This window comes from Macrobrachium rosenbergii, chromosome 37 (assembly GCF_040412425.1).
Source record: "Macrobrachium rosenbergii isolate ZJJX-2024 chromosome 37, ASM4041242v1, whole genome shotgun sequence".
NCBI classification, from domain to species: domain Eukaryota; kingdom Metazoa; phylum Arthropoda; class Malacostraca; order Decapoda; family Palaemonidae; genus Macrobrachium; species Macrobrachium rosenbergii.
Window position 1 is genome coordinate 37,396,462 of NC_089777.1, and position 26,863 is coordinate 37,423,324.

General features: G+C 34.6%; 1 protein-coding gene across 3 annotated transcripts in view; it reads left to right on the plus strand.

Annotated features, from left to right (window-relative positions):
* The window catches only part of LOC136825494 (tyrosine-protein phosphatase non-receptor type 2-like), a 90,834-nt gene that overhangs the window by 45,585 nt on the left and 18,386 nt on the right, over nucleotides 1-26,863 (plus strand). Inside the window, exon 9 of one of the 3 annotated variants that reach the window (XM_067082047.1) lies at nucleotides 1,087-1,206. In XM_067082047.1, the coding sequence (XP_066938148.1) occupies nucleotides 1,087-1,206 (120 nt within the window). Of the gene's footprint in view, nucleotides 1-1,086; nucleotides 1,425-26,863 lie in introns of those variants that run through there. The other 2 variants (XM_067082046.1, XM_067082048.1) reach the window with 2 other exon arrangements.

Sequence of the window (26,863 nt, forward strand, 5' to 3'; positions counted from 1 at the left end):
GAAGTGTAAATAGTAGGCTAGGAATGAAGGAAGGTAAAAAGGATATTCACAAAACATCAAACTCAAAGAAAAAGTAAAGACAAGATCTGAGTCAATCAGGTGTCATGAAAGACACAGAGAAGGAAATATCTTGCATAAGGATGATAACATACAATGCCGACGGTCAGATTATTACCAATATCTTTTAAAAACAGAAAATGAAAGAGGGGATTTGGTAGAGATGTCAAGAGTGGAGGGGCTGGTGATGGGGATGTGACATATAGAAGTAAAGAAGGTGACAAGTAAAAATGAAGAATGAAAATGGCAAAGCACCAGGTTCATTGGAGGTGCAGATTGAAATGTTGAAAGTAGTATATATAGAAGGTGAATAATGGATACTGGAGTTGTTAGGGCAATCTGGGCTGAGGAAGTAATGCCCCATGACTGGGAAGAAAGTCTGATGGTAAATATGTTTAAACAGATGGGAAATACATGTGAAGGAGTGCAGTAATTATAGAGAAGCAAACTTACAAAACATTTGTTGAAGGTTTAAGGAAGAATACTTGATGAGACATTATGAGCAGTTGTGAAGATTAATGAACAACAATGCATTTTCATTACAGGTAGAGGTACATTTGATTCTTTCTTTATAAGACCATCTCAGGAAAAGAGGCCGGAAGGTCTGTGGAAGTTATACTGTGTGTTTATATTCCTGGAGAAGGTATTTAATAGAATGCCAAGAGAGGTAGTGTTTTGGTATTTAAGAAAGGGAAAAGGTCCAGAAAAGTTGGTTAGGTTGAAAAGTGCCAGAAAAATTGGTTAGGTTGGTTAAAATGCTGTTTGAAAGAACGGGGACAGCAGTAATAACATCCCCTGGCAAAAGCAGAATGTTGAGAGTTGGCTTACATCAAGACTCACCACTTAGTATATAAACAAGAAGACTGGCTGACTCTACAGTATACCTATACGAAGATGTTTTTTTATGATGTACTCCTGCTATATAATTTCATTTGTTTAAACTGATTTAAAATTTGTGCATCATGCTCTTATCAATTGTTTTTACCTAGTATTAACTGGGTCTGAAGCATTTTTGTTTTTTGATTTCAGAGCCATGGAAACTGAAGTTCGGCAGAGAAAGCGACGAGAGCGCCAAGAAGCAAGGGCTGCCAAGGTCAAGGACATAGTGGAGAAGCAACGAGCCAACGAAATATGGGAGGCGAGAAAGAGGTTAATCTTTAAACCCCTTAGCATTTGTGTTGCCTTTGTTGTTCTGGGTCTTGGAGGAGGTGCTCTTATATACCGCTACTTTCACGCGTAGTAATTTATTCGCATACAAAACCTTATAACTTGTATATGTATCAAAAGAAGTCATCAATATATTTCATGAAACAATGGATTATGCTGTATGGAGATATAGCATAGTATGTCAGTGCTCATGTTCAAAAGAAATAGTTTTTCACATAAGAATACAGAGTATCTCTGTCGCATATTGTCCTTTGGACATCACTCAAGCATGGTAAGGTCCATGGCCAAGTCAGGGTAACGTAACCAATGAAATAAATGCGCTAGATATTCTAGCATGGATTTATTATTTATTTATTTTTTTTATATAAAATTATTGTGCTGGTAAGGGACTTGTATTTTACATTCAGAAATAATGAATGTTCAATTTTTTCCCTTTTCCTCAATTTGGTAAGTAATTGTCATTTGCAATAATCATTGGTCATTGCTTGAGACAAGAGGGCTTTGCCCATAATTTTTTTTTCTTGTTTTTCAAAACCATCAATTATATCACAGCATTATTTATTACACTTTAGTCTTCACAAACCTTGTGTACCTCATACCAGAATAACAATTAGAAGATTGGTTGCTTGCTGGTTGGCATTATGGCACCTCAGACCTATGAGTCTGTGTAGTTAACGACCTAATTTTTTTTTTGTGCATACAATACTTTGTTGTTAGCAAGTCCCATCTGATTTTCCCTTTCCTTATGCTATTTTTCTATTATTATTTTTCTTCCTAAAATCTTATTTGATTGAAAATGTGCACTTGCTCAGTGAATTTTATTAATAAAAACAAATTTCAAGTATTTTCATCTGTTTCAGTGCACTTTGTTAATGGTGATCACTGTTTTGCTGGTGAGAAGTGCTTATGCTGCCTTGCTCTTCCTTGTTGGGTGGCAGTTAAAGTGCAGTTTCATTGTGCACAGCAATTATTGACAAGGGAAATGAGTTGTTTGTGTTCAGGCCAGTAAGAAATTATTTGACTGGAAGAGAGTCAACAGTGGACTCACCAATGTTTCTAATGTGGAGGGTTTTGCAGCTAGAGTTATTTGACTTCATTTTCATGAAGAGTTATATGACTGTATTGCCACTTGAGTCATACAAGCCTTCTAGTCTGGGACTTTCAAATACAATGCCTGGGATTTTGGCATACTTTTACCTTTGGAAGTGCCTGAAACCTGCCAAGGGTGTTACACAGCCTCAGCCCAGGTTTAGTGGAGAAAACCACTAGGAATTTTGAAGAAGTTTTAAATGTGAAGAAGACCAGCTGATCAGCAGTCACAATGCAGCACCCAAAGGGTTAACTACCAGGAATTCATAGACACAAGAAAGGATGGCAGTGGTTAACGTTATTGGCATTTATAATGAAAGTCCTGGACTTGCATCACAATGAGGATTCTGTTTCAGCCAATCGTACTGATGGTAATCGGTGATTAGAAACTTGATTTTAACTTACTAACCAGAGATCTCAGGCTCATTTGAAAGTTTTAGATTTTATAATCTACAGCCAGTCTGTGTTGCTGAGTATTTCATCCATAGATTGGGGGTCAACTGGAGTATTTCTCGCCTACAACTTTATTAAAAAAAATTTTAATGCTGTATGGGTGCACTCCAGGGGTTTAGATGGACATGGGACTGTCAACAACAGAAGTGGCAGTATGACTTATAGTGATTATATACACTCTTCCTTATGCAATACTGGTATTTTGTTTGTCTGTGATTGTGTTAATAATCAAACCAGCACCTGCCTTGAACAGTTTACTGGTAACACTACCAATTCAACCAGAATTTTAACAATCGTTGTGCTAATGTTCTGTTGGTGATATTAAGGGCTTCCATATTGCCACACCTGAAGGTTTGGCTACATGACTGAAGCAGGACATAGTCTTTTCCTGGATCTCCAGCAACCGATATGATCTTTATCTCTGAGAGGTTACTGTACAGAATGCAACACTCTCAGTTGGCACCCACCCTGGCATAATTCTTATAAGTTCTTGCAGGTGATTGTGGAGTCTTGGAGGGGATTTTTCAGACCTGCAGACAGGATAATCTGGTTTAATAAACCTTGATTTGTCCCTATCATGGCTGTTTTTGAGTCACTAATCTTTGCCTCCATCATTCTCTGAAGTTCCATGCATGATCACTCAGCACTATGTGAATGTTGATTAGTTTTACAACCTGGCCACTTCTTGAGTGCCAGGTTTTCCTGTCTTTAGGCATCAACTCTACCTCTGTCAGTGTGGGAAATGATGTGGATAAAGGAGTTTTCCCAGCATGAGGAATTCCCACCCTGCATATTTCGCAAGAGATGGTCTGGCGAAGTAATTTCACCAGATATTGGAGATAGTCAGATATCAATTTTTTTACAAAACAATCCTCTCCAAGAATAGGATTTATATTACGTACCTTCACCCATTCACACTGGATGTTGGCTTATGGTTCCTGGAGAACCCTTCATTTATCTACTTCCTAATCCTTCACCTTTAGTGGTTTCATTGTCGAAGAGAATTACAGTTGTTGATCCATATTGTAGGTTCAGTCCTTGGATTACATTGACTGTGTTAGGCTGCCACTTCTTTCAGAGGACCAAAGAACACCTAGTAGTTCCCAAGACAGTTGAATGCTGGCAACTTGAGATGATGTTAATCTTCCTTAATTGCTGGCACTGGCATTTTACCAGATGAGAGAATTCTGTTGCCTCAGTTAGGTTGCTTTCAACCCCTTTTGAGCATGTCATCAAATCAAGTTCCCTGACATCGACCTGGGAAGGACAAATTTTCAGGTTACTAGTTCTTACTGTTAGACAGATTCTAGCTCTCCTGACAAGCATTGTAGTTCTGTTTTTGAACTGTAGAAATGTGTAACTATCTTGTCCTCTCCAGCTACCTAATACTGACTTGTACAGATCATCGGTCGTATTAGTGCTACAAACTGTGAGGCCTTTCCTTTTGGCTTTCAAACCTTCCCTGAATGTGTATACCCTTCCTTGCTTTGGAGGATCTATATCAAGCTTAATAATTTTAATAAGCTCTACCTCCTGCATTTGTCCAGATTTTATCTGCAAAGTTTCCATCCTTAGGAATCTACATGGTCCTCACTTTGGTAATACTGTACCTTGGGAATATTCCACTTCTTTGACTGCAAGACAGTATTATGGAAAAATGATGATCTAGTCGTTTGCTGGGATGACAGCCAAGTGTGTAACCATCAACATAAGCATTGGACCTGCAAGGTAGGAGGCACATAGATGATTTTTGTGACTCACCACAAGCTTTTAACTTTAGGATCAACCTGCTTTCCTAGTCATGGAAAATGGAGCATGGATGAGAGAAGAGCAGTCTTTCCTCAACAAGAGTTGCCTTTCCCAGATCTTCAACCTAACTTCTTGGCAATTGTACAGGTGGTCTGCACCTCTCTTCCTGAGAAACAGGAGACCTGCAAGAGGTCTCCTCAAGAACCAGAGTAGACAAAGTTATGGCTGTCTTCCAGGTGCATCTTGCTTGAACAGTTACCTAGTATATTGTGTCCTTGTGACAGAGGTAGCTCTAAAAGGCAGAGATGTCTGTGGCTGGTTGTTACAATAATGCCAAAAGTTCCATGGCCTTTAGTCATTTCACTTCCTTGGGACTTAGGTGTTGGTTGGCTGTATCCTGAAATACAGCGCTTAGCTCTTCTTATGTCACTGCTTCAGCACCCTGTTCTACCAGGAGTCACAGCCACACATTATGCTTAATGATGAAGGTTTCTCTCAAAAAACTTCGTATACCATCTTCAGTGATGCCTGGTTAGATTGTTTTCTCTGTTGGAGGTGACCCAGCTAGTTTATGAAGCAGAGGTCATTTGTTAACACTATCCTCAGAACTGTCAGGTACCATCTGATTACTTTTGATTGTATGACTTCACAGATTGAATACTCATCCTAAGATTACCCCCTCTTCCAGCCATCAGGAGACCAATTCAGTGGGATAGCAGGGTTAAAAGTTACAGGTACTGTACAGTTTTACCCTTTCTACAGGTCACCCTTAGCACCTCAGCCAGATAACCACTTCTTTATCATCCTCAAATCTCAGGGGATGACAGCAATAGGTACAGTTTGCAGTATCTTACAGCTCATGATCCTTACACTTATTTCAGTTTTGTGAAGAGATCCAGATCCCTTACTCTTTGACAGCTGTGCAGAATTGTCAGTCTTTGTGACTTCTGGTAGGGGGTTTATACATCCAAGTGACATGGCACATATTTGACCCAGATTTGTTCTGTAGAACTCTTTGCACTTGGTAACACAATTAGTATACTGTACTCCTTTGAATAAGCAAAATCTTTGTTTTAACATGCTCTAAAAGTTAGCAATTGCTGTGCCTGGTGAGTGCTTCCTATTACTATGTCTTTGTTACCAAAGTATAATCTAAAAAGGCAGCCTTTTGTTTTGCAGCATGCTCACAGTTTATACTTCTTTAGATAATACTCCCTGTCCTTTATAGTATTGTTATATTGACTAATCTTTAGCCATTAAGTTTTCAGTTGGGTCCTTCATTCTAATCATCTCTGTTGGGGATTTTCTTCGTCAGTTCAATCCTCCTTCATAAATTGTGATTCACGCACTGATTTATCAAACACAACAAAGAAGAAGTGAGAAATGGTTATAGATCTTGGGTTGAGTCAACTTTATTGCCAACTAAGCCATCTTCAGAGGACCATGTTTCATTTCTTCCTGGTGGTGTTTGATATATAAAATCACATGTAAATGAAATTAAGGAGTGATATAACTGATAGGTGTGTAGAATACAAATGGAATTTGTTACAAAATTAATTTTTTTTATACAAACCCATCATTTATGTATGGTGTCCTGCCTCCCAACCCCACTCCTTGCAGCTATATCCAGGCTACTCAAGAAGTGAGGCTCTTAACTTATATGGAGTTGAAGGACCAAGGACATGTGGCCTACTACCAACCAGCCAGCAGACAAGCATCTTCTAATTGTTATTTTGGAATGAATATCCGGGACTCATGAAGACCCATGATTGGAGCAATGATATAAATAATGGATTTGTAAAAAAAAAAATTCAATTTTGTTAGCTAAAAAATTACATAATTCAAATTTTCACTTCAGGATATATTTGGATTTGCATTTGTATGCATATGGATATGTACATTCATTCCTCAGTATTAAGGGATGAGAACTTTCAAAATCTGCAAGTACACTCAAATTTTTGGGTAGGGATACAGAGTTAGTTCCTTAGGGATAACGTGTATGTCCATTAATGTTTGATAATATTTAAGAATCCATCTCAACAGGTCTTAATTTTTTAAGAAAGAACCCTCATGTAACACACAGTAGCTCTCACTTGTGTCCACTGAGGAGATAGAAAATACCTAAGAGTACAAAATTCAGTAAACCAAATTCACAAACAGGCTGTTCACTCAATTACGGAAATTCACACTATTTAACAAATACCATAAAATAAAGAGAATAGAATGTAAATTTTTACAGTGAACTTGAAAACACTAAACAATTCAGTAACAAGACAAGTGTAAAATTACATCACAAAGAGAAATGGAATTTCCCCAGCCAGGCAGCAAAGAGAAAATATTAAACTAAATGCAAAATCACCAGAGAGAATTATACTGAATAATTGAATAACCATATGCTAAGAGAAAAGAAGATTCAACATGCATTTGCAGCCACTTCAAAGGGCCAGTATTTGAGCAGGTTCCTGTACACAACAAAGTGAAAAGTTAGATTAAACACCCACTATAATGGAAAGGATGAAAATGAGTAAAGTTATTGGTGTATACTGTTAAATGAAAAATTACAGAACAATAGTGAAAAGAATGAACAACATTAATCCTGGGGGAGTGATGTAGACATGAAACTTGGCTAGAGGCTTCATCTCAGTCTTTGTTAGACTGGATGTCTTTTGTATGGAAGTAAGGCAAGTGATGTTTAATTGGGTTGTAAGGATGCATTTTCCATTGAGTATATTTTCCAGTCAAGAGAACAACAACAAAATTCCCCATTTCGATTACAGAATATATATACTGTATGTTCTGAGCAGCATACCATGCGACTTAAGTTTGGGTCACTGACTTCGTAAGTGCATGAAGGAGATGTTCAGTAATGTAGGGAGTGACATGTGACAGTCGTCACAGATACAGTAGTCATTTCCTGGTGTAAATGGGGAGAGAGAACCTTGTCAGCAGGGTTCCTGTAGGCACCAGAAGAGTTGAAGACCCAAAGTTACTTGGAAGAGAACTGAGAACTGGGAGGCTGGAGATGAATGGAGATTTGTTGAAGTGAAATACATGAGTGGTGGAATTTCACAGAAGCACTTTGCATTGCACAGTGTTGGAGGCACTGATGATGGTAGATAATTTTAGCCATGTGATTTTGGTTGACACTGAATGTCAATAGCACTTAAGTTTTTCATGAACAGACAATCCTGCAGATGCTGAGGAATGAGGGATATCCCTATTGTGTACATATAACATAATTCTTCTATCTCACATCATATTGGTATACAAATGATATATATTCACATACATTTATGTGTACATACTATCGGAAGTTATATTACATGATTTAGGTCGAGGGGTATTATTGAGTTCAGAATTATTCCGGAAGGGGAAGGGGAAGGGCAGACTTAGTTCTTGTTTAACTAATAACCTGGGGATCATGGCTTGGTAATTTTTTTTTACATAAGCCTATTTTACAGAAGATAATTCATTCTGCTATTACAGATGTACATGGAGACACATACAAAACTGGAGTGTGTACGTGTGAATGTGTATACATAATGCTAGTGCATACATACTGTATTTATACACTGGAAGGTGTTTTGTGTATTCTGTTAGAGAAAATGGTGCTTTCGTTTAATTTATTTTTAATTTTTTAAAGGTGTGTTGAGCATTAATTTTTTTATGAAAAAGGTATTTTATGAATTTATTTTTAATTTTTAATGACCTATCAAGACAAACATGATTGTGCCCAAATTTTTTTCTCCTGCCCTTATTTTCTTACATCGTTCATTTTGGGTTTCATAAAGGCATTGATTTGCTTATTATGTTACCTGTCTTTTCGTATTAATTCCCATTTGTGGTGATAATGACAAATGTAGGGTAAATTTAACAGTGCTCATACAGATTATTTAGATTCAAGTGAAATACAGTAGTTTTAGTTTTTGCTGCTAAAAGTACTGTTCTATTTAATATGGAACACTGGTTATGTATATATGTATATATATATATATATATATATATATATATATATATATATATATATATATATATATATATATATATATATATATATATATATATATATATATATATAAAAGTGTGTATATATTTTTTCATATATTTCTCCATTATTTTTATATAACCTATATATATATATATATGTCTTCAAACAAAACACGGATGGCATCCTTCAATTTGCTGCTAGTGTCCCGTTTCATGTATGCCCAGCAATTTTCAATTGGGTTTAAATCTGGTGAATTGCCTGGCCAGTCCAATTTCTGAATATTATTGGCACCTTGGGTTAAATACGCCCAAAAGTTCCTGATGGCATTTTCAAGATAAGTGAAAAATATAATCCCCACTACCCCCATATCCGCTGAAACATTCCCAGATCAGGGCTTATGTTTGTTGTGGAAGTTAGATTCATCGTAAAAACTACCCTTTCCCAATCCTTTTCAGTCCACTTCAAATATTTTCTGCAAAAAGCCATCCTTTTTTTTCAATACCTGATTACCGAGACGCTGATAAGTGGAAATCAGGCCTGTTGGATGTTCCATAACAATCCTTTTAAAATTTATCCGCTGATTTTTGTTGCTAGATGAATCAAGGTCTCCTGTCTTGGAAAACAGAATCGCCGGTGCTTTTAGAGATAACCAAGCCCCAGTTTTCCAATAACTACATACATAATTCATTAGAAGCAGAAGGTTTGGGGCATGGCGCACAGGGTGATAGCTTGAGACATGCACTCATGGTACCGAACAGCGAACTTATTGCTATTTCTTAAGATCTCTCCCATTGTTTTCAAATAAGTAAAAACCATTGATTTTTTTTACCAACGCTGATAAGTGGAAATCATTCAGATATTTCTACAATAGAAGAAAATGTCAGGTTACGGGGTGGACAGACATCATATTTCTTAAGATCTCCTCCCATTGTTTTCAAAGGTAAACATTGATTTTTTTTATTCATATTTCTATGAAAATGTCTTCCTATCTATAATGTTTCAAACACTCAATATTGGCTTAACCTTGGCACGAAAGCTGCGATATTTTGCCAAATGATCGGTTATGCACCTCACAGAGACATCCTGGAGATCGTTTGGATACTCTTCTTTCACTTTGCGAGCTGTAAGGTAGGGCTCTTTTTCCAATACACGCTCTATTTTGCGAGAAACTCTCTCAGAAATTTTCCTGGGACGCTCAAACCTAGGAAGAGCTGTTGGAATACTTGACTCCCCATTTTCACGATATCTCGCCAACTACCTCTGAACTGCTCTTTGCTCTAATTTAAGCTTTCAGCTATGAGCCCAGATCTTAGCCCCTCTTTGTAAAGGGTTATGATAGCAACAACCGTATCTCTTTCCAGTTGTTTACCGGGAGCCATGGGACTTGAGAAAAATAGCAATGAATGTCAGAAAATCTCGCTCAAATGCATCGGAATTTGTAAACAAAAGATCGCTTACTGAAGCCCGTCAGTTTTACCGGAGTGTTAGTAATAAATACCAGTTAGTCATTTTGTCTTGGGGGAAATACCAATTAAGGTGCCAAGCAGGGGAAACACCAGTTAAGGTGCCAAGCGGTCAAAAAATAAATTTTTTCCATTTGAAAACAAAGGAAGGGGATTTTTAAGAAATAACGATAAGTTATATATGTCTATATATATATATATATATATACCTTTATATATATATATATATATATTGTGTGTCATATATATATATATATATATATAATGTATATATGTATATATATTTATATAGTGTATATAAATATATATATATATATATATATATATATATATATATATAATGGATACAGTGTATGTGTGTGCATAACCAGTATTCCATATTAAATACAACAGCACTTTTAGCAACAAAAACTAAAACTATTGTAGTTCATTTGAATCTAAATAATTTGTACAAGCACTTTAATTTACTTCACTTACGCTTGTCACGATCACCACAAATGGGAATTTATAAGAAAAGACAGGTAACATATATATATATATATATATATATATATATATATATATATATATATATATATATATATATATATGTATATATATATATATATATATATATGTATATATATAGGCAGTCCCCAGTTATTGGTGATCCGGTTTTACAGCGCTTTTCTAGCGGCGGCGATAATTGGATTTTCGGCGCTGATATGTGCTGATCTCCGGTTATCGGTGCTGATCCCTGGTTAATGGTGCTGATCCCCGGTTATCGGCACCAATAATCATGGATTGGCTCTATTATTGCCGATTTTTGGTCATCGCCAATTTTCGGTCATCACCGATTTTCAGTCATGTCAGGAACTGCCTGTACAGGCTGTAAGGAGCGTCGGTTAACAGCATTAGCTAATGACAACGTTAACCAGATTTTCGTTAACGGTAAGCAATTTTCAGCATTAGTAAGCAGTTTATTGGCATCAGTAAGGGGTTTATTGTTGCCGATAAGCAGTTAATGGCTCCAGTAAGCAGTTTATTGGTGCTTACAACATTGTAAACACCAGTTATTATAATTATCAGCGATTTTCGGTTATTGGTGATTTTCAGTTGGCAGCTCTCAGCCGGAAACAGAACCCTTGCCGTTAACCAGGGACTGCTTGTATATATATATATGTATGTCTTATGCATTTATCCATATGTATACAGTACTTGTATGCAAACACACATTTGCAAACTGTTGTTTATGACAGTTGCTTTGACAACCAACCTATGTTTGTATATACATGCATGTGGGGTATTTGAGCAACTGTTAACATTCATACTCTATGTGTGCACGTGTGTATTCTTATTAACATTTGTACACACTTTCATATACCCATTGACATGTAGTATTGACCTGCAGATATATATAAGATAGCAGCAACCCCTCACACATATATACATACACTTCTTCAATTTATATATTACATAGGTTACCCCTATCAAACTGAAATGGTTATTGAACTTTGTCTTGTAGAAATTTTCCCAGTATTTCCATCTGAACAATGTTTAGTATGTTCATAGTTCTGGGAACAAAGTGCACTTCATTAAATTTTGTGAGCACACAGTTTACTATGCAGCAAGATGTTAATTATGAACCCTTTTAGAGTTTTCTATCTTCTTTAATCACTTTGCACCTTGACATTAGCAATTCAGTACCAGCACAGTAATGTACAGCAATTGTTTGAGTTGTTACAACATACAGTATTTATAAATCATCACTTAATTGTGATTTGTACAGTTCAAGGAAAGAGCACAGTATACTCGCATAGATTAGCATTACATTTCCTTGTTCTTGCTGCTATTTCTGAAGGGAAAATAAGTAGTTCTGTGAAGAATCCATTTGAAAAGGATTTGCCCTTCACACTCCTGCAAAAGAAGATTATATTGAGAGAAGAGTACTGATATAGATGTGAGAGATAAGGATGCATATAAAGATGAGAGGATGGATGGGAGACTTTTATTCTAGGTGTACTGGAAGTCAAAGTTTGAGGTTTGTTAGAGTTGCTGTGGATGTACCAAAGATTGTATGCTGAACATGGAAGAAACTCTTATCATCAGTGTGACCAATGTCAGCTACCAAGGTTCACCTTTTCTTAGTATTGCATTTCATTTTGGTGTAGGGACATGTCCTTTAACTTACCTCAGAGAAGGACTGACTGACCTTCATATGGGTCAGCATCCTCTGTTACCTTCACCTCCTGGTCTTATTGCTCCAACCCCTTCTTGATGAATTTATTTAGCGTGATTGTTCAACCTATCCTTTTGGAGGTTATCCCTATAAGAGTTGAACTTTAATTGTGGTGTGGTTAAACTATTCCCCAGACTAGTGTTTTTTTTTTTTTCTTTAATTTTCCTATGCCTTCTCAATCAGTGTAAATACTGCAAGGCCCCCATAGATTGCTGTTCATTGGTACAACAAGCTACTTAATCTAGAGGTTAAAGTTATTTTAAGAACTAGTACTCAAACAGGCTAATGAGAGACAGCCAGATTACGTGAGGCAAGTGCTGTTTCACCAATGAAAGACCCTTCTTTGTTTTGGTAGGTGGTGAGAAAATTGATTTTAAAATGTGAAGTTCCTCTCAGCAAGTCAGCATAATCCAGTCATTGGTTGTCAGAACTTCAGAGTTGTCTGTTAGCAATTTAGGTCTGGCTAGTCACCTTTTCCCAGAATTGGTCCTTCTGAGTACAGTATAGCACACATTGTTACTACATATTGTTATTTGATACTTTAATTGAACCAAAGTTAATATTTTTAATTCTCCTAGTGTTAAAAATAACTAGTAGGCTATCTTCCATCATGGTATTAACAAACACCTATGGGAACTTTTTAGCAGCTGTAACTGATAATGGCAGCTTCACCTTATTCACTTGAAGGGGTCTCCAGTTGTTAACTAACCCTTGTCCCTGATGACCTTCAAACATCAACCTTTTAAATGTATTTGAATGGTTAATCCCTTCACTGATGTTTCTTGTGCTTCCATTTTAATATTGTTTGCCCCGTGCTTGGCTAAGCTTGGCATTCTTTGAAAGATGAAATTTTTTTGGTATCCCCTAAGAATCTTTTCTCAGATGGGGTGCTCTTCGTTCATGACTTCAAATAATCCTCAAAAGCACCCTATTATGTGCTTTTGGGTATTGGTATCATTATTGCAGTGGTTCTGAAGCATAACTCCTACTTCCCAATCATTTTGCAAAGCAGAATTATACTTGATCAGCCATTCATTTTGTGAATGAGTTGTATATGGCGATACGTAGAGTAAGGGAAAGGAAGAGTGACAGAAAACTACTTGCATTTATAGATATTCCTATGATTGATTATTTAACATCTTTGAAGCCCATTATAGTCATTGAATGGCAGAATATATGGAGTAATGAACCTGATAGTAAATTAAAATAGATCATGCTCATTGTTGGAACACACAATTCATCATTTCAAAAAGAACGACACACAAGTAATTTTGACTTGTCTAAGGATTGGTCACTCATGTATGACTGTTTATGAGATTACATTAGATAGTGTAAGTCCAAGGTCACTGTATAAGTGAAAAATGTATGAAATGATGTTTGATGAATAGCCCACATATTCCAGTCCTTATATGTACAGATTAGAGTAAATAATATTTTTTCGTGTGAATGTCCAAAATATAATCGACAATGAGTGTTAAGTTTTAGAAGCAAATCAGTTGAACTTTCGTCAGTTTCCATTCTCTTATAAAAAAATTTTAAGGAACATTCAAGAAATAAAACTTAAATTTTATTAATAATAAAGACAAGTCTTTTGGGCCAGCCATGTGAAATCTTAAGTAAATGAGATGAGTGGTGTGGTTAAACTACCTGATAATATTAATATTGTAATTTGTTCACTACAAGTTAACAAAGTTTTGTAATCATTGAACCTCCTGTACAGTTTGAGGATAACCTGTAAATGTGCGAGAATATTCATGATTATATATATATATATATATATATATATATATATATATATATATATATATATATATATATATATATATATATATATATATATATATATATATATATATATATATATATATATATATATATATATATATATATATTGTATATAATTTTTTATATTACATTACACACACACACACACACACACACACACACACACACACACACACACACACACACACACACACACACTCTCTCTCTCTCTCTCTCTCTCTCTCTCTCTCTCTCTCTCTCTCTCTCTCTCTCTCTCTCTCTCTCTCTCTCTCTTCACAGCATAATTATTTATAGATGTTATTTCCTCCTGGAGATTGATAATACTTTAAAACATTCTTTTCTTTGCCAATAACCCACTGCCAGCCCAGATTAATTCCCATGGATATTGATAGAATGTGACATGAGTTTTTTTTATTCCAGTATGTAGGTAAGGTTATTTATCCATACTTCCCCTGTTTATGCTAATCTTTCTTGCACAGATACTAATATGTACACATTTAGTGTTTGGGAAATTTATTTTTCATAAATTCTAAACTTTATGATGATATTGTATTACCTGAAACTTGCATATACAATTTATATATATATATATATATATATAATATATATATATATATATATATATATATATATGTATATTGTATAAATCTTTTTGATAGATATTTCTTCATATCAAGCAATATCATACATGATAAGGTCTTTGACTTCAAAGTTTATGGTAAAGATGATGACTTTTCATAGGATGCTTGAGGTAAGAACAACAAAAATGACACTCAGAAGCAACCGGAGATAAATGGGGGACATATAAGATTTTCAGAAGATGAGATGATTTAAAGTTATGTTATTGATATATTTCATCCTCAGACTGAGGGGCAATTAGTCAATTTGGAAATAAAGACCCAAGCAGCAATTCAACTTCTTTGTCTTTTTGTGCAAAATAGCAGTACAATAAAACCTCACTTACTTGGACTAATTGAGGGAGACATTGTCCTTATTTGTGGATTATCCAAATAAACCAAATTTCTTTCATATCTTCTAGCATCACCAGCTAATTTAAACCAAATTTCTTTTATGTAGGCCAGCTAATATTAACCCAGTGATTTTATTCATGTTGGTAAGCATGGCTAGCTAATTTTGAGTGAATTAATTTCATATGGGATAGCTAGTAAACATTATAAGTGTTACCAAAACAGCTATACATTACTGAAGGAGTAATAGAGATATGCTAGGAATGAAATACGCTTGGTTTTTTCTTGTTTTACGTGACCTAAGTTTCTGTAAGTAGATAGTCAAGGCTTGGCTAAATTCATATACTGATGCTGATCAAGGCTAGCTGGTAAACGCACCAGAGTATTAATCATATCTAGTATTACAAAAATGATTCAGCACTACTGAATTATTAAGAAATATGCTGAACATGCTTTGGAAATGAAAAAATGAATGGAATTTCTTTTAACATATATCAAAATGATAATCATAGGGCTTAATCACACTTATCTTTTGAGATCTGATAACCTTGGCATTTTTAATATTACTATACTTTGTATTATAGTTTTGTGTCACAGATATTTATGGTATTTTAATATGTTTCAATAAATTTATTGAAAAATTATTATTCAATAAATTGTTTACTTGATATATGGGAAACTGTAACTATAATAAGTTTTCTGTTTATTTTAACATTTCAGTGTTGTACCACCTTTCACAACAAGCAGCTTTCAGTCAAGCTTAGCTAAGAGATGTATATCCAAAGGTGTATTGAACAGAGTAAATATTATTGCTCCAAACAGATTGTTGGGCCGTAATTACTGATAGTTACTATATATTTTAGTTATAAATGTATTTGAAGTGTAATGAAAAAATGTTCTCAGTCTTTTTAACACTTCATTTGTATGTTTAAATTAGCTGGTCGGATGTAAAAGTAAATTATCCTAATAACTCATTTTAAGCTTTTTTTATTTTTATTTTTTTTGTGTTATATTACATTTATGCATCATTCTAAATATTTTTGTTTTTCACTTTCAGTGGGATTTTAATTTTTCATGTTTATTTTATCTAGTAACATTTTTTTTTTGTTGAATGATGAGTAGCAATGTATGGGTAAGAGACTGCAAGTTGGTTTTATTTGTTAGACTTTTTAATCTTCAATAATTTTAAAATTTTTCAGTTGTTTTTATTCATTCTTAATAGCTCTGATTTGTTTTTCATTAAATAACAAACTTTAAAACTTGTCATGGTTTCCAGTGCCAAAAATGTCTTGCAAAACTGGTAGATACTCTTATTATTTATCCATATTATCCAAAAATCTAGGTAAGAAAGTCCAGATTAGTATGGTTTTACTGTACTTACACTTTAGCACATTTCCAAATTAACAGTATACAGCAACTGTACTTCTTAAGATTGAGCAAAAGAGATGCCAGATTACTGGAAGAAAAACAATAGAGAATAAAACAAAAAGTTCAGTATTTATTAAGATACAAAAACAAGAAGACAAAAGCCATGTTTGAATATAAGCCTTAAGGGCTGGAATTTGAGGGGACGTAACATACGGTAGGAGAACAGATCATACTATTAAGTGCCTATAAAAATCTACTTAGGGATTGTTATAGGAAATTATTTTTCATTTCATTGATGCTATGTTGTATAGATTTCCTTTTTCTATTATTTTTCTTGTTCAATTTAAGATAGCTAATATTTAATTAATCTCTTAGTAGATTTAACTGTGGTATGGCAAGTAACCAACCAAGGTTACATATTTCTTGATGGTATATAACTGTACTATGGTGCAGCAGATAAATAGTTTTTAGTAGCCCTGTGGATTTTAGGCTTATAGTATTTTATGCAGTGTGGTTGCCAGTAATATGCTCTCTTCTGTTTTTTAAGTTTTTGAGAGACTAACATACAGGTGGCCCTTACATTACAACCATTGAAGTTTGAAGTCTACTCTTTAGCCAGTTTGCAGCTAAGAACTAGACCTTCATTCTTACAACTGATTACAACAGCTACCATATATCACCATAGCCCTCAACAATCATTTTGCTTATATTATTTTCAATTAAGGTTGCAAATATGGGATTATTACTGAGATGATACAAACTTATACTATATTTATCTCAGAAAGTTACATAATCCTCTTGGCAGATAATTGAAGATGTGTACTTCTTGTCATACTTAAACTTTTACCTACTCTACATTTTAAATGTCATGCAACATTGATAAAGGTGAATAACAAAAACAAGAATCAAAATGCAGTTGTAGCCAATGGCAAAAAATGTGGTTGCAATCCCTTAGCAACTTTAATGGTCTTTCCAGAGTACTATAAGAATTGGCAAGATACATCAGTGGATCAACTGTGAGGGTGTATTCAAGTAGAATAATGGAAGTGATGTTGCTGATCCTCTTCAGTTAATTATAGGGAATTCATCAGTAGTGCTATCCCGGGACTTTTTGATTACCAAGAAGTGGCATCTGATGTTAAAGAATCTTGCTCCTATTTTTTTTATAGTTTTTAAAGGTCCAAGATTTATTTGACTTTCTATTATTCCTAGTTAATAAGTAGAGTTATGAGTTTATATAACTTCATTGAGATGATAGCTGAGGAGAAGAATATTGTCATTCACCTCCCATTTTTGTTGTCTTGGCTGTCCTGTCAGTGAGCCATAGTTATTTACTGCAGGTTCCTTTCAAAACGGTCTACTAATTCTTTATTAGAGACTTTTGGGTTATTATTGCATGTATTATTTTTCAAAATGTGCACAGATTCAAATGGAACTATCCAAGAAGGTTATCAATTTATAGAAGTATTGAGGTTCAGGAGATGGCAATTTAATCTATGAGGGTACATATGAATACGTTAACATTGACAAGAGAGTACTTTACAGGCAAAAGATACAGTAAGAAGGAGCTAGAGAAAAGATAAAAATTTACAGCACAAGACTATCGTCTTGCTTCTTCGTAGTATTCATCTTCCATCTTTCCCCCCTCCTCTGCTCCTTGTTTTAATTTAAAAAAAGATAGTAGTGCTTGCTTGAATTATTGGTAAATGAAATGGTGTGGCTTCTGAGTGGTGGCATTTTTGTTGTTCCTCCTTAAAACAAGCATTTGCTAGTCATGATAGCTTGAGTTTGGCATTTTATGGCCAGTGTAGAGAGAGCAAACAGTGCTTGATCACTTCATTACACTCGAGAGGTACGTTTCACTTGCATCATATGTAGGAAACTTAAGATTTTTTTATAACCTATCAGAGACTTGAGGCAGTTAACTTTATTAGTTTTTGGAATTTAAATTCCATAGTTTTGTTCATGTGCTTGAATTGTTAAGAACATCATTCAGGCTGTAATGTTGAAGATCTGCCTCACAGACACTAACCAAGTTTATTTATTAGAGCCCTTTAACTATTGAAAGCATAATCAGTTTGATTTTATGTGACGGTATTATTGAAATGCAAGAATTAACCATTAAATTTTTTCATCACTCGTAGCATTAATATAATGTGCCCTACTGTGCTGTGTAACACAGCACCTGTACAGGATATTCTTTGTATAACTGAAAGCTAGGATAAATTAAGATTCTATCCCAGGTTATAGTGCTTAATGACACTTCTGTGCTGTGTTGGTCATTTTTCTACTTGGATAGGTTTGTCAGCTAGTGTTTGGAGAGTATGAAAACCTACAAAATGCAGAATCAAAATTTCAGTACGTATGTAAGACAACAGCTTTCCCTTTTTAATATGTAGGGTAGGATTTTTTAGTTTATGTGCCAATAATTACACATATTTCCACATACAAATGCTCTGATACACCTACACTTGAACACTGTCTGATACACTTAAACTTTAATATCATTCAGGATCTTGCGATCAACACCTCATAATCAGACAAACAGAGGTAAAGAAATAGAAATGGTTTTGTGAGCTGAGGTTTATAGCTATGTATTGATATATAAGTGTCATGCGTGTGCCTTCAGATCTGCTAAATATCACTTACCCCTTGAAAAATGAGAAGCAAATTGACACCCTTAAGAGAGGTGGTGCACTTAAACGTGTTTTGTAGACATACTGATTCTTCATGAAAACTTGAACTTTGGAGTTTTAATAACTCAGTCTTATCAAGTATTTATTGAGATTTGCTTTATAGATTTGATAGGCTTGGAGAAACAGGTTTTAAATTTTAATAGAAAGGCTGAAACAGGTGTTGCACATCTAATTCTCCGGGAGACTACCCTGGATGAGCGAAGTGAAAACTGCGTTTTGCTTTTTCAGATTTGAAAGGTTAATGATTTTTAACACCTAAACATCTCTTAGAGGTACAGTACTTGAATGCAAACAATCCATAGATGATATGATCATTACGTTAAGAGACTTTGTGCAACTTTTTTAGAATCTTAAGCTGTGTTGTGTAGGTTAAGATGGACTTATCATTTATTACTTAGCTTATAGAGTGCTTTAAAATTAAGCCAGGTTTCAGATTTTATCCCACCAGAAATTACTGTTTTGCACTAAATGTTTCCTTTACTTGAATTTTGAAGAGTTGGGATTATGATTAGCTTGACAGATTTTCATTATTTTATCAGAGGCATGACAGGTTCATACATAAGTCATAAGATTATTATAAGCTTTTAATACTCCTAGTAATATAGGTAAGGACCTGAAATTTACATATTTATATCACATTAAGATTCCTAAAAGGCTTTTAAATGAAGCATATATTTTGGCACGAATTTTTGATATTACTGTGTGTGTACGGGTATGCTGTGTTGAAGCAGCTTGTTAAATAGCAAACCAAGTACTAAATGGATTTGAAGAGTTCAGGATTGAATATTTGTTTCGGAAAATGGTTGTACTATGTTGTATCTATGTTCACAATGAAATGTCAGTTTCATTTTAATGAGAATGAGAGGCAAATTATGCTGCATTTGAAAACTGAGTAAGACTTACTTTTCAACAAAAAGTAATTTTAAATGCTTAATGGGTAGTGTGCTCAATGGCTCTTTTAGTGAAAGCACTGAAAGTAGCACTTTATCCTTCTTTGGATAGATAACATCAATGGATTATTTGTTTAAACATGACTGCCAGGTGCTACTTAAATAAGTTTTAAGATGTTTTATGCCTTGGGATCTCGAAAGGCATGACGCAGGTCACTGGGTTATGCAACTGCTTGTTGCTAATGACTCTCTGTTTCCCTTACATCTATTGGTAATACTTCAGGGATTTTTAGGCAAAGATTCCATTGTATATATAAGTAAAAGTTATAAATAACGTATTGTAGGTAACTGTAGTGCTGTGGATTTATGTATAATCAAAATAGGATTTTAATATAATGTGACATTTTTCCAGACCACCTCACTGAAACAAAACCACCAGTTTACAGTGTTCTTTTCAAGTTTCAGAAAAATATTTTCATTGATGCACATGAGGTGTAAATTTCACAATTTTCATTGACCCTGGTTAAGTTTTAAATGTGATTTCTGCTTGGGTGACTGTTATTGTAGTCTAATTTTGTTGGGCTTATTGTTTGCAGTTCAATGAAATGTGCACTTTCCTGATTGGATTGCATATCTCCAGTATGTAAGTACTTCATTTGCATAAAAGTATTTCCAGAAACTAATTTATTGCAAGTAGAAATGTAATACTGGGGAACAATGCCCAGCAGATATCTGTTTATTTAACATTGCATTGCAGATACAGCCCCCTAAAGATACATTGACAAATATCTATTGTTGCTTCATGGCTGATAATGTAAGAATGTGGCTCAGAGGCCAAGTGCTGGAAGCTTTTGAAATATGACTTTTTAAGAGAGAAGATAAAGGAACGAATATAGATGCCTCACCTTAATTGAATTAATAAAGCAGTTTAGTGTGTGTGTACACGTCATAGCTCCTGAATCCCTGCCATGGTTACTGATAAAATTTTATATTTAAAAAGTTTTGATTATATCTCATAAATGTTTTACAAATTTTATATTAAAGTGGAGCACTGTGGAACTTGGTATGAAGTGAACTTCGGTAGGAGCTACTTCATGATGTGATGAAACTGCTTTTTGTTTTTTACTGATATCCCCATTTCCAATAGATTTGATTGGTATCCTTATATCTGCTAGACTCAGTTTTAACTGCTTTTTGTTTAATTCATATAAAATTGGCTATGGGGAAGTGGATAATTGTTTACTAAACTTCTCTCCACAGCTTAGTTCACATCAAATGTTGTATTATCATCTATCTATCTCTCTCTCTCTCTCTCTCTATGTGCATGTGAGTGATGCATTGTTTCCATGGTTCTTCAAAAGCTTGAATCTTATGTTCTAAAAACCGAAAGATTAAATTGCGATAGTCCCTTTAGTTTCTGATTAGAAAACAGGTTTAATGCTTCAGGGTGAGATTGACAAAGAAAGCAAACTAGCTTTATCTAGGTTGTTATGTTTTTGTGCATAGCAGCCTGAAATTCATATGTAGTGGTACAGTATTTTATTTGTTTTCTAGTGGTATCATACATATATTTTAGTTGAAAAAAATCTGAAAGTTTGGTGCCTGTAAATTGCTTTTCTTTAAATACCATGATAATTAAGGTTGGCAGTAAGTATCATGTATTCTAACATAATATATATCGGGAAAGATTTATTGAGGTTTATATATATATATATATATATATATATATATATATATATATATATATATATATATATATATATATAATATATATATATATATATATATATATATATATATATATATATATATATTATAAATTTATATATATTGAATATATATTGATGATGTATATATATTATACATATATAATTATAAATTTAAAGTTGAATAGGATTGAGAATTCTGATGTTCTCGAATCCTGATGTTCAATCGGTATTTATCAGTAAGCTTTGGGCTTCTGTTTTTATCCCTATCCCCTGCTATCTTTTTGCATCTAACTGTCAGTGATTTGCAAGGTGAGCAATTTTTTTTTATAGCTGATTCCCCCTGCCCTTTCTTCTGAATGATCCTAAAAGGAATAGTTTTTGTATTGTAATTTTTTAGCACAAACAGTCTTAATTGCATAAAATATTCTTGTCATTCCTACAAGATCTGATTTGCAGCCTTTCATATTGAAAGCACTTGAGAAGTCAATATTAGTGCCTCATAGTACATTCAGGAATTGAACTGCTGTCCTAAGGGTTACATCACTTCCTTGTGAAGACTTCCCAGGACATTTTTCATTGCTATAAGGTTCAAATGTTTTGAAAGGCTCAACTTGGAGTTACAGTATTTTTTGTATCACAGATTTCTGCCATTTTGTAAACTCAATTGTTATTGTATATCACAGGTAACACCAAGTAGCCAAATCAATAACTTTTTCTCAGCCAGAACTGGAACAGTTCATGAATATATTTGTACCCTTTCTGGTGGTATCTGGAGTTGTGTACTTGTGCATTAATTTGCTCTAAGAAGTAATTTCTTCATATCAGTGTGTATGCCGTTCATTGGTAATTGTGATTGGCTAAGTGGCAGATGAACTAAACCAGCTTATGGTGCATCCCTATGTATCTTATTAATTTCCTGTGGTTATCATTTGGTAGCATGCAAACATTCTACTGTAGTAACAGTTCTCTCTCTGTAGCTTGAGCTGCTAAGGGTTTTAGCATACTTAATTTCTGGTTGCTTTCCAAAAGTGGGACAGAAATGACAGACTTGATGAAACATTGTCACAGCATTTGCAGCATTCAAAATTTGCTTCAGAAATGATGTCCCCTAGTCATTTACTTTTTTTGACAAAAATAGCTGTTATTAAAGTACTGTATAGTACTTACTAACTGTTATTGGAGTATAGTTCATACTTCTAAGTTTAGGGTGTTTAGTTGAGCTATGTCCTTACTTTAGAGATGCTAGTAAATTTTCATGGGCTTTCTCTATTTTAGAATTTTTGAATGAGCTGCTTAGAGATTGATTGACGTTATTGTTAGGTGTTATGGGTCATTTTCTGTGATGAGTAAACAGTCACATGTAATGTCTGTTATGTTTTTAGGGAGACACCTTAAACTATAGAAATCGAGATTATTACCCATTTTTTCATCCTGTTGTTTGTCTGTACATTTGGGTTGCAAAGTCTTGGTACAGTGATTCAGTTTGGTTTATTTTTTAAAATCTTTGAGTATAAATAAAGGATATTATGGAACTAAAAATGTTTGGTGAGAAGTCATTATTTTTACAATTACAAGTGTTGCTTTACAATTCAACTCAAAGCTTCCCTTTGAATATTTTGTTTATGTTTAGTTTTTAATTCATTTTTGTCCTGTAAAAGTCCATCTAAGTACAGTAGTAAAATTTACCTCTTGTTGAAATACAAAATCTTGCTACAGTATGATGTTTGCTGACTTCTAGATGAGATGAAGATAGGTGTCTTACTTGTCATCCTGAACTGTTTTTATTTGTCATTTATTTAGGTTCTTTTATCTGTTTCAGTCTCTTTTGCATTTTGCTTACTTCATACTGTGTATTTGCCTATCTTTGATTGCATTTAGTGACACCTCTGTGTTTAACCCTTTTGACACATATTTTGTAAAGAAATAGTACAGATGTGCAGCCTGTTTCTCCCTGAGTGAAAGTCAGAGCTTCGTATTGATATTTTGTTTTTAGAGGTATATTTTTTCAAGGTTCATTAAGTGTATAATTATGAATGCATGTTTTTATGCCTTCGTAGATTCCAGCGCAGGTAGTGATTGCATTCATTTTAGTCCATTTTATATACAGCACATTATTATTATATATTTGGCAACATTTACCCAGAACTTTCCCCTATAAATGTGAAACTGAGGATACCATGTTTCAAGATTTGAACTGAAGGTTCTTGACTGAAGAGATATAAGTGGTATCAATGGGATTGGTGTATAAATTTTAGTTAAGGTTTCATGTATACAGACACGTTCCATTAGTGAAATCCCAAATTAGGGATGCTACCTTTGTTATTATATTTACACTGCATATGAATGATGGGTAGCACTCTGTGTTTTATTGCCAACTGTTAGATGACCCAGGTGTTGAATTTGGTTTTGAAAATGTGTATACAGCAGTTTATATATTATTGTTTGTTGCATAGAATCTCCTATGTCATATGTATAGTGGCAGTGAGGGGTTTGGAGAAAATTCAATATTTTATTTATTTAAGATGGTACAACTTTTAATACTATTTAGAAGTGGCAAAGTATTGCAATATTCCTACATAAGGTAGCTACATTAGGTGAAAGTGTCATGGCTCTTTGTAATTGTAATGTGGTAAGGAAATTTATTTTTCTATTTACATATTCACTCATTGTCAGTATATTATTATTGTTGTATTACCTATGTCTCATAGTGGACAGTAGAATTGATTTTTAGTCATTTAATATACAGTAGTGATTGATAGCTAAGTTATTTACTGTACAGTTTTTATGAGTAAAAGTCTTCAGGACTGTCATTGATATGTTGAGTTTACAGGAAGTATATGGTTTTTTTTTATTTTGCATATTTATTTATTCAGATGACCTTTCCGTTGAAGACCCCACCTATGATAGTTATTCCAATTTTTACATTATGGGCAACCTCTTGAGAAATTCATGAAGTCTGCTTTCTTTTATAGAACTGAAAGTTTCATGAAAATTATGTAGCAGCAGCAAGAATGTCATATCCTTGGAAACATGTAATGTGACTTAGAGGAGGAGCCATTGTACTTTCCTCCACAGACATAAATCTGTTTCATTTTATTCTTATGGATAGGGAGATCTTAAAGCCATGATGCCATTTGTTTGTTGGTTAGGCATATCACTTTAAAATTTACTTCTAATTTTTCAAGTGTATATTATTTTACTTAGTGATATTAATAGTCTATGAAAGGTTCAGTTTTACTACTAAGTTTTCCAGTTCATATAATTTAACTTATTGAAACTAATATCCTGAGATAAGCTCATTAGGTTACTAGTGTACCATTAGATAACATCTTCAGCTTGACTTTAAAGAATGAAACCAGCTGTGTATTTTGAATCTTGATTTGCATCACTTGTAAGTTGGTTTAAGAAACTAAAATTAGTACAGTATTTGGCCTTTGGAAGTGTTCATGTCCCCAGTAGCATATTTGTTTTATCACAAACTAATCAGCCATAATTAGCCCACATTCACAGTCTTGAATTTCCTAAGATTCAACAGTCTTCTGTTTGCAAGACACCAACAAGATTGACAGTCCAAGCATGTGTGATCTGGAACTACAAATAGGAACCAACTCTCCTTTCTGCAGGTTTATTGTCTGGGCAGATTATCAGTCATTCATCTGATCTCTTGTATTCCTTGTAAAACAAAGACCTGAAATTCTCTGATTTATGAACCCATTCCTGTTTCCAGAGACTTAGTCAAGGAGCTCTTGGAGAAGTTGACAAATGGCTTCTTCCTTTTAAAGATAATTTTCCACTCCTGGAAAGACTCCAAAGATTGTGATCTTCCTCTTATAGTAGGTCCTGGCAACAAAGGACTCCAACTATGTTGTTGAGTACAGCATAATCTGTGCCCAACAGAGTGAGTACAGGCAAGTGAATGGGCCATGACAAAGTCCCCAGGTAAGGGTGGCTTAGAAGGAATGAAGTTTTCTTCAGCCATTAAGGGCATGTATCCTAAAACTCTGGGAGTCCTCTTCAGCCATTGCGGGCTTGTCTCCAGAAATTTTGGAGATCCAGATAGGAGTAGGACCAGGACCGCAGATGATAAAAGTCAATAAAGTCTGTGACCAGCTCTCACTCTCATCATAACTTATGGACTTAGAGATGTATAGCAAGGACTTTGAGAGATTCTAGGCCGTGAGAAGTGAGGTTAGATTGATTTTGTTGAAGCATGCAATCAAAAATCTCCTGGGTTCTACATTTGCTGATTTTAGTACTAAGGGAGGCAAGAGGATGGTAGTATTAATAGACTTTCCATTGGTACTATTTTCTCCAGCAAATAGCCATAGGATGAAAATGGTTAAGTCAGTGCTACAGTTTGTAAGCAAGGACAACTTGTGGCATCCAAGGACCTCAAGAATGCTTAAATATTTGAGTCCAGCTTTCCTTGAGGAATTATCTTCATTTTTTTTACAGCAGGAGAGAATTCACAGTTTTGGCTTGGGTATCATTCCACAAGTGTTACCTGGATTTTGGCACCAGTAGCAGCATGGCCGTTTCTTTTTTGCATAGGACTTCAGCGCCTAAAACTGTGTGAAAAACTTAGGATGCCATTTAAATTGAGAGAAGTGAGACGTTCCTTCAGCAAGAGCTGCATGCCTGCAGATGGACATCATCTTCTTTAGCAACTGTGATTAGACCAGTGAGGACAAAATCAGAAGATTGCTGTCTTTGATCCAAGTGTTGGTACCCAGATCAGTCATCTTTTATCTCTTGGAAAGCTGGCCCTGCACAGCCTTTTCTGACTTGAGGTCATTCAAGTTGTAGCTGTTAGAATTCTTGTCAGATTTGTAATTTCCAGACAATTTCCTGAACATAGCCTTGTGGGCATTGTCTTTGCCCCTTCCTATTGTGTTTTAATGCTTATAGACATACAATCATAGATGGGAAGCGCACCTAGACAAGAAGACAACGGGCATGTGGTTGGTGCAGGAAGTGGAGCAGCATATCAACATTCTCGAAAAGAAGGCTGTCATTCCTAGGCTTCCAAGTATTCTTATTGTCTTCTAGGGAAAAAATCATCAGCATCATGACAAACCATTCAGTGTTGGTGGCTTACTTATAGAATCAAAACACACAAAGTCTAAGAAAACTCTGTCAGCTGGTAGTAGACATCTCATGGGCGGAGGAAAACAACATAGGTACCGTCCCAAGATTCATCATGGGAAGGCGTAACATGACTGGAAACAAACTCATCAGGAGGAAGCATGTTTTACCATCAGTG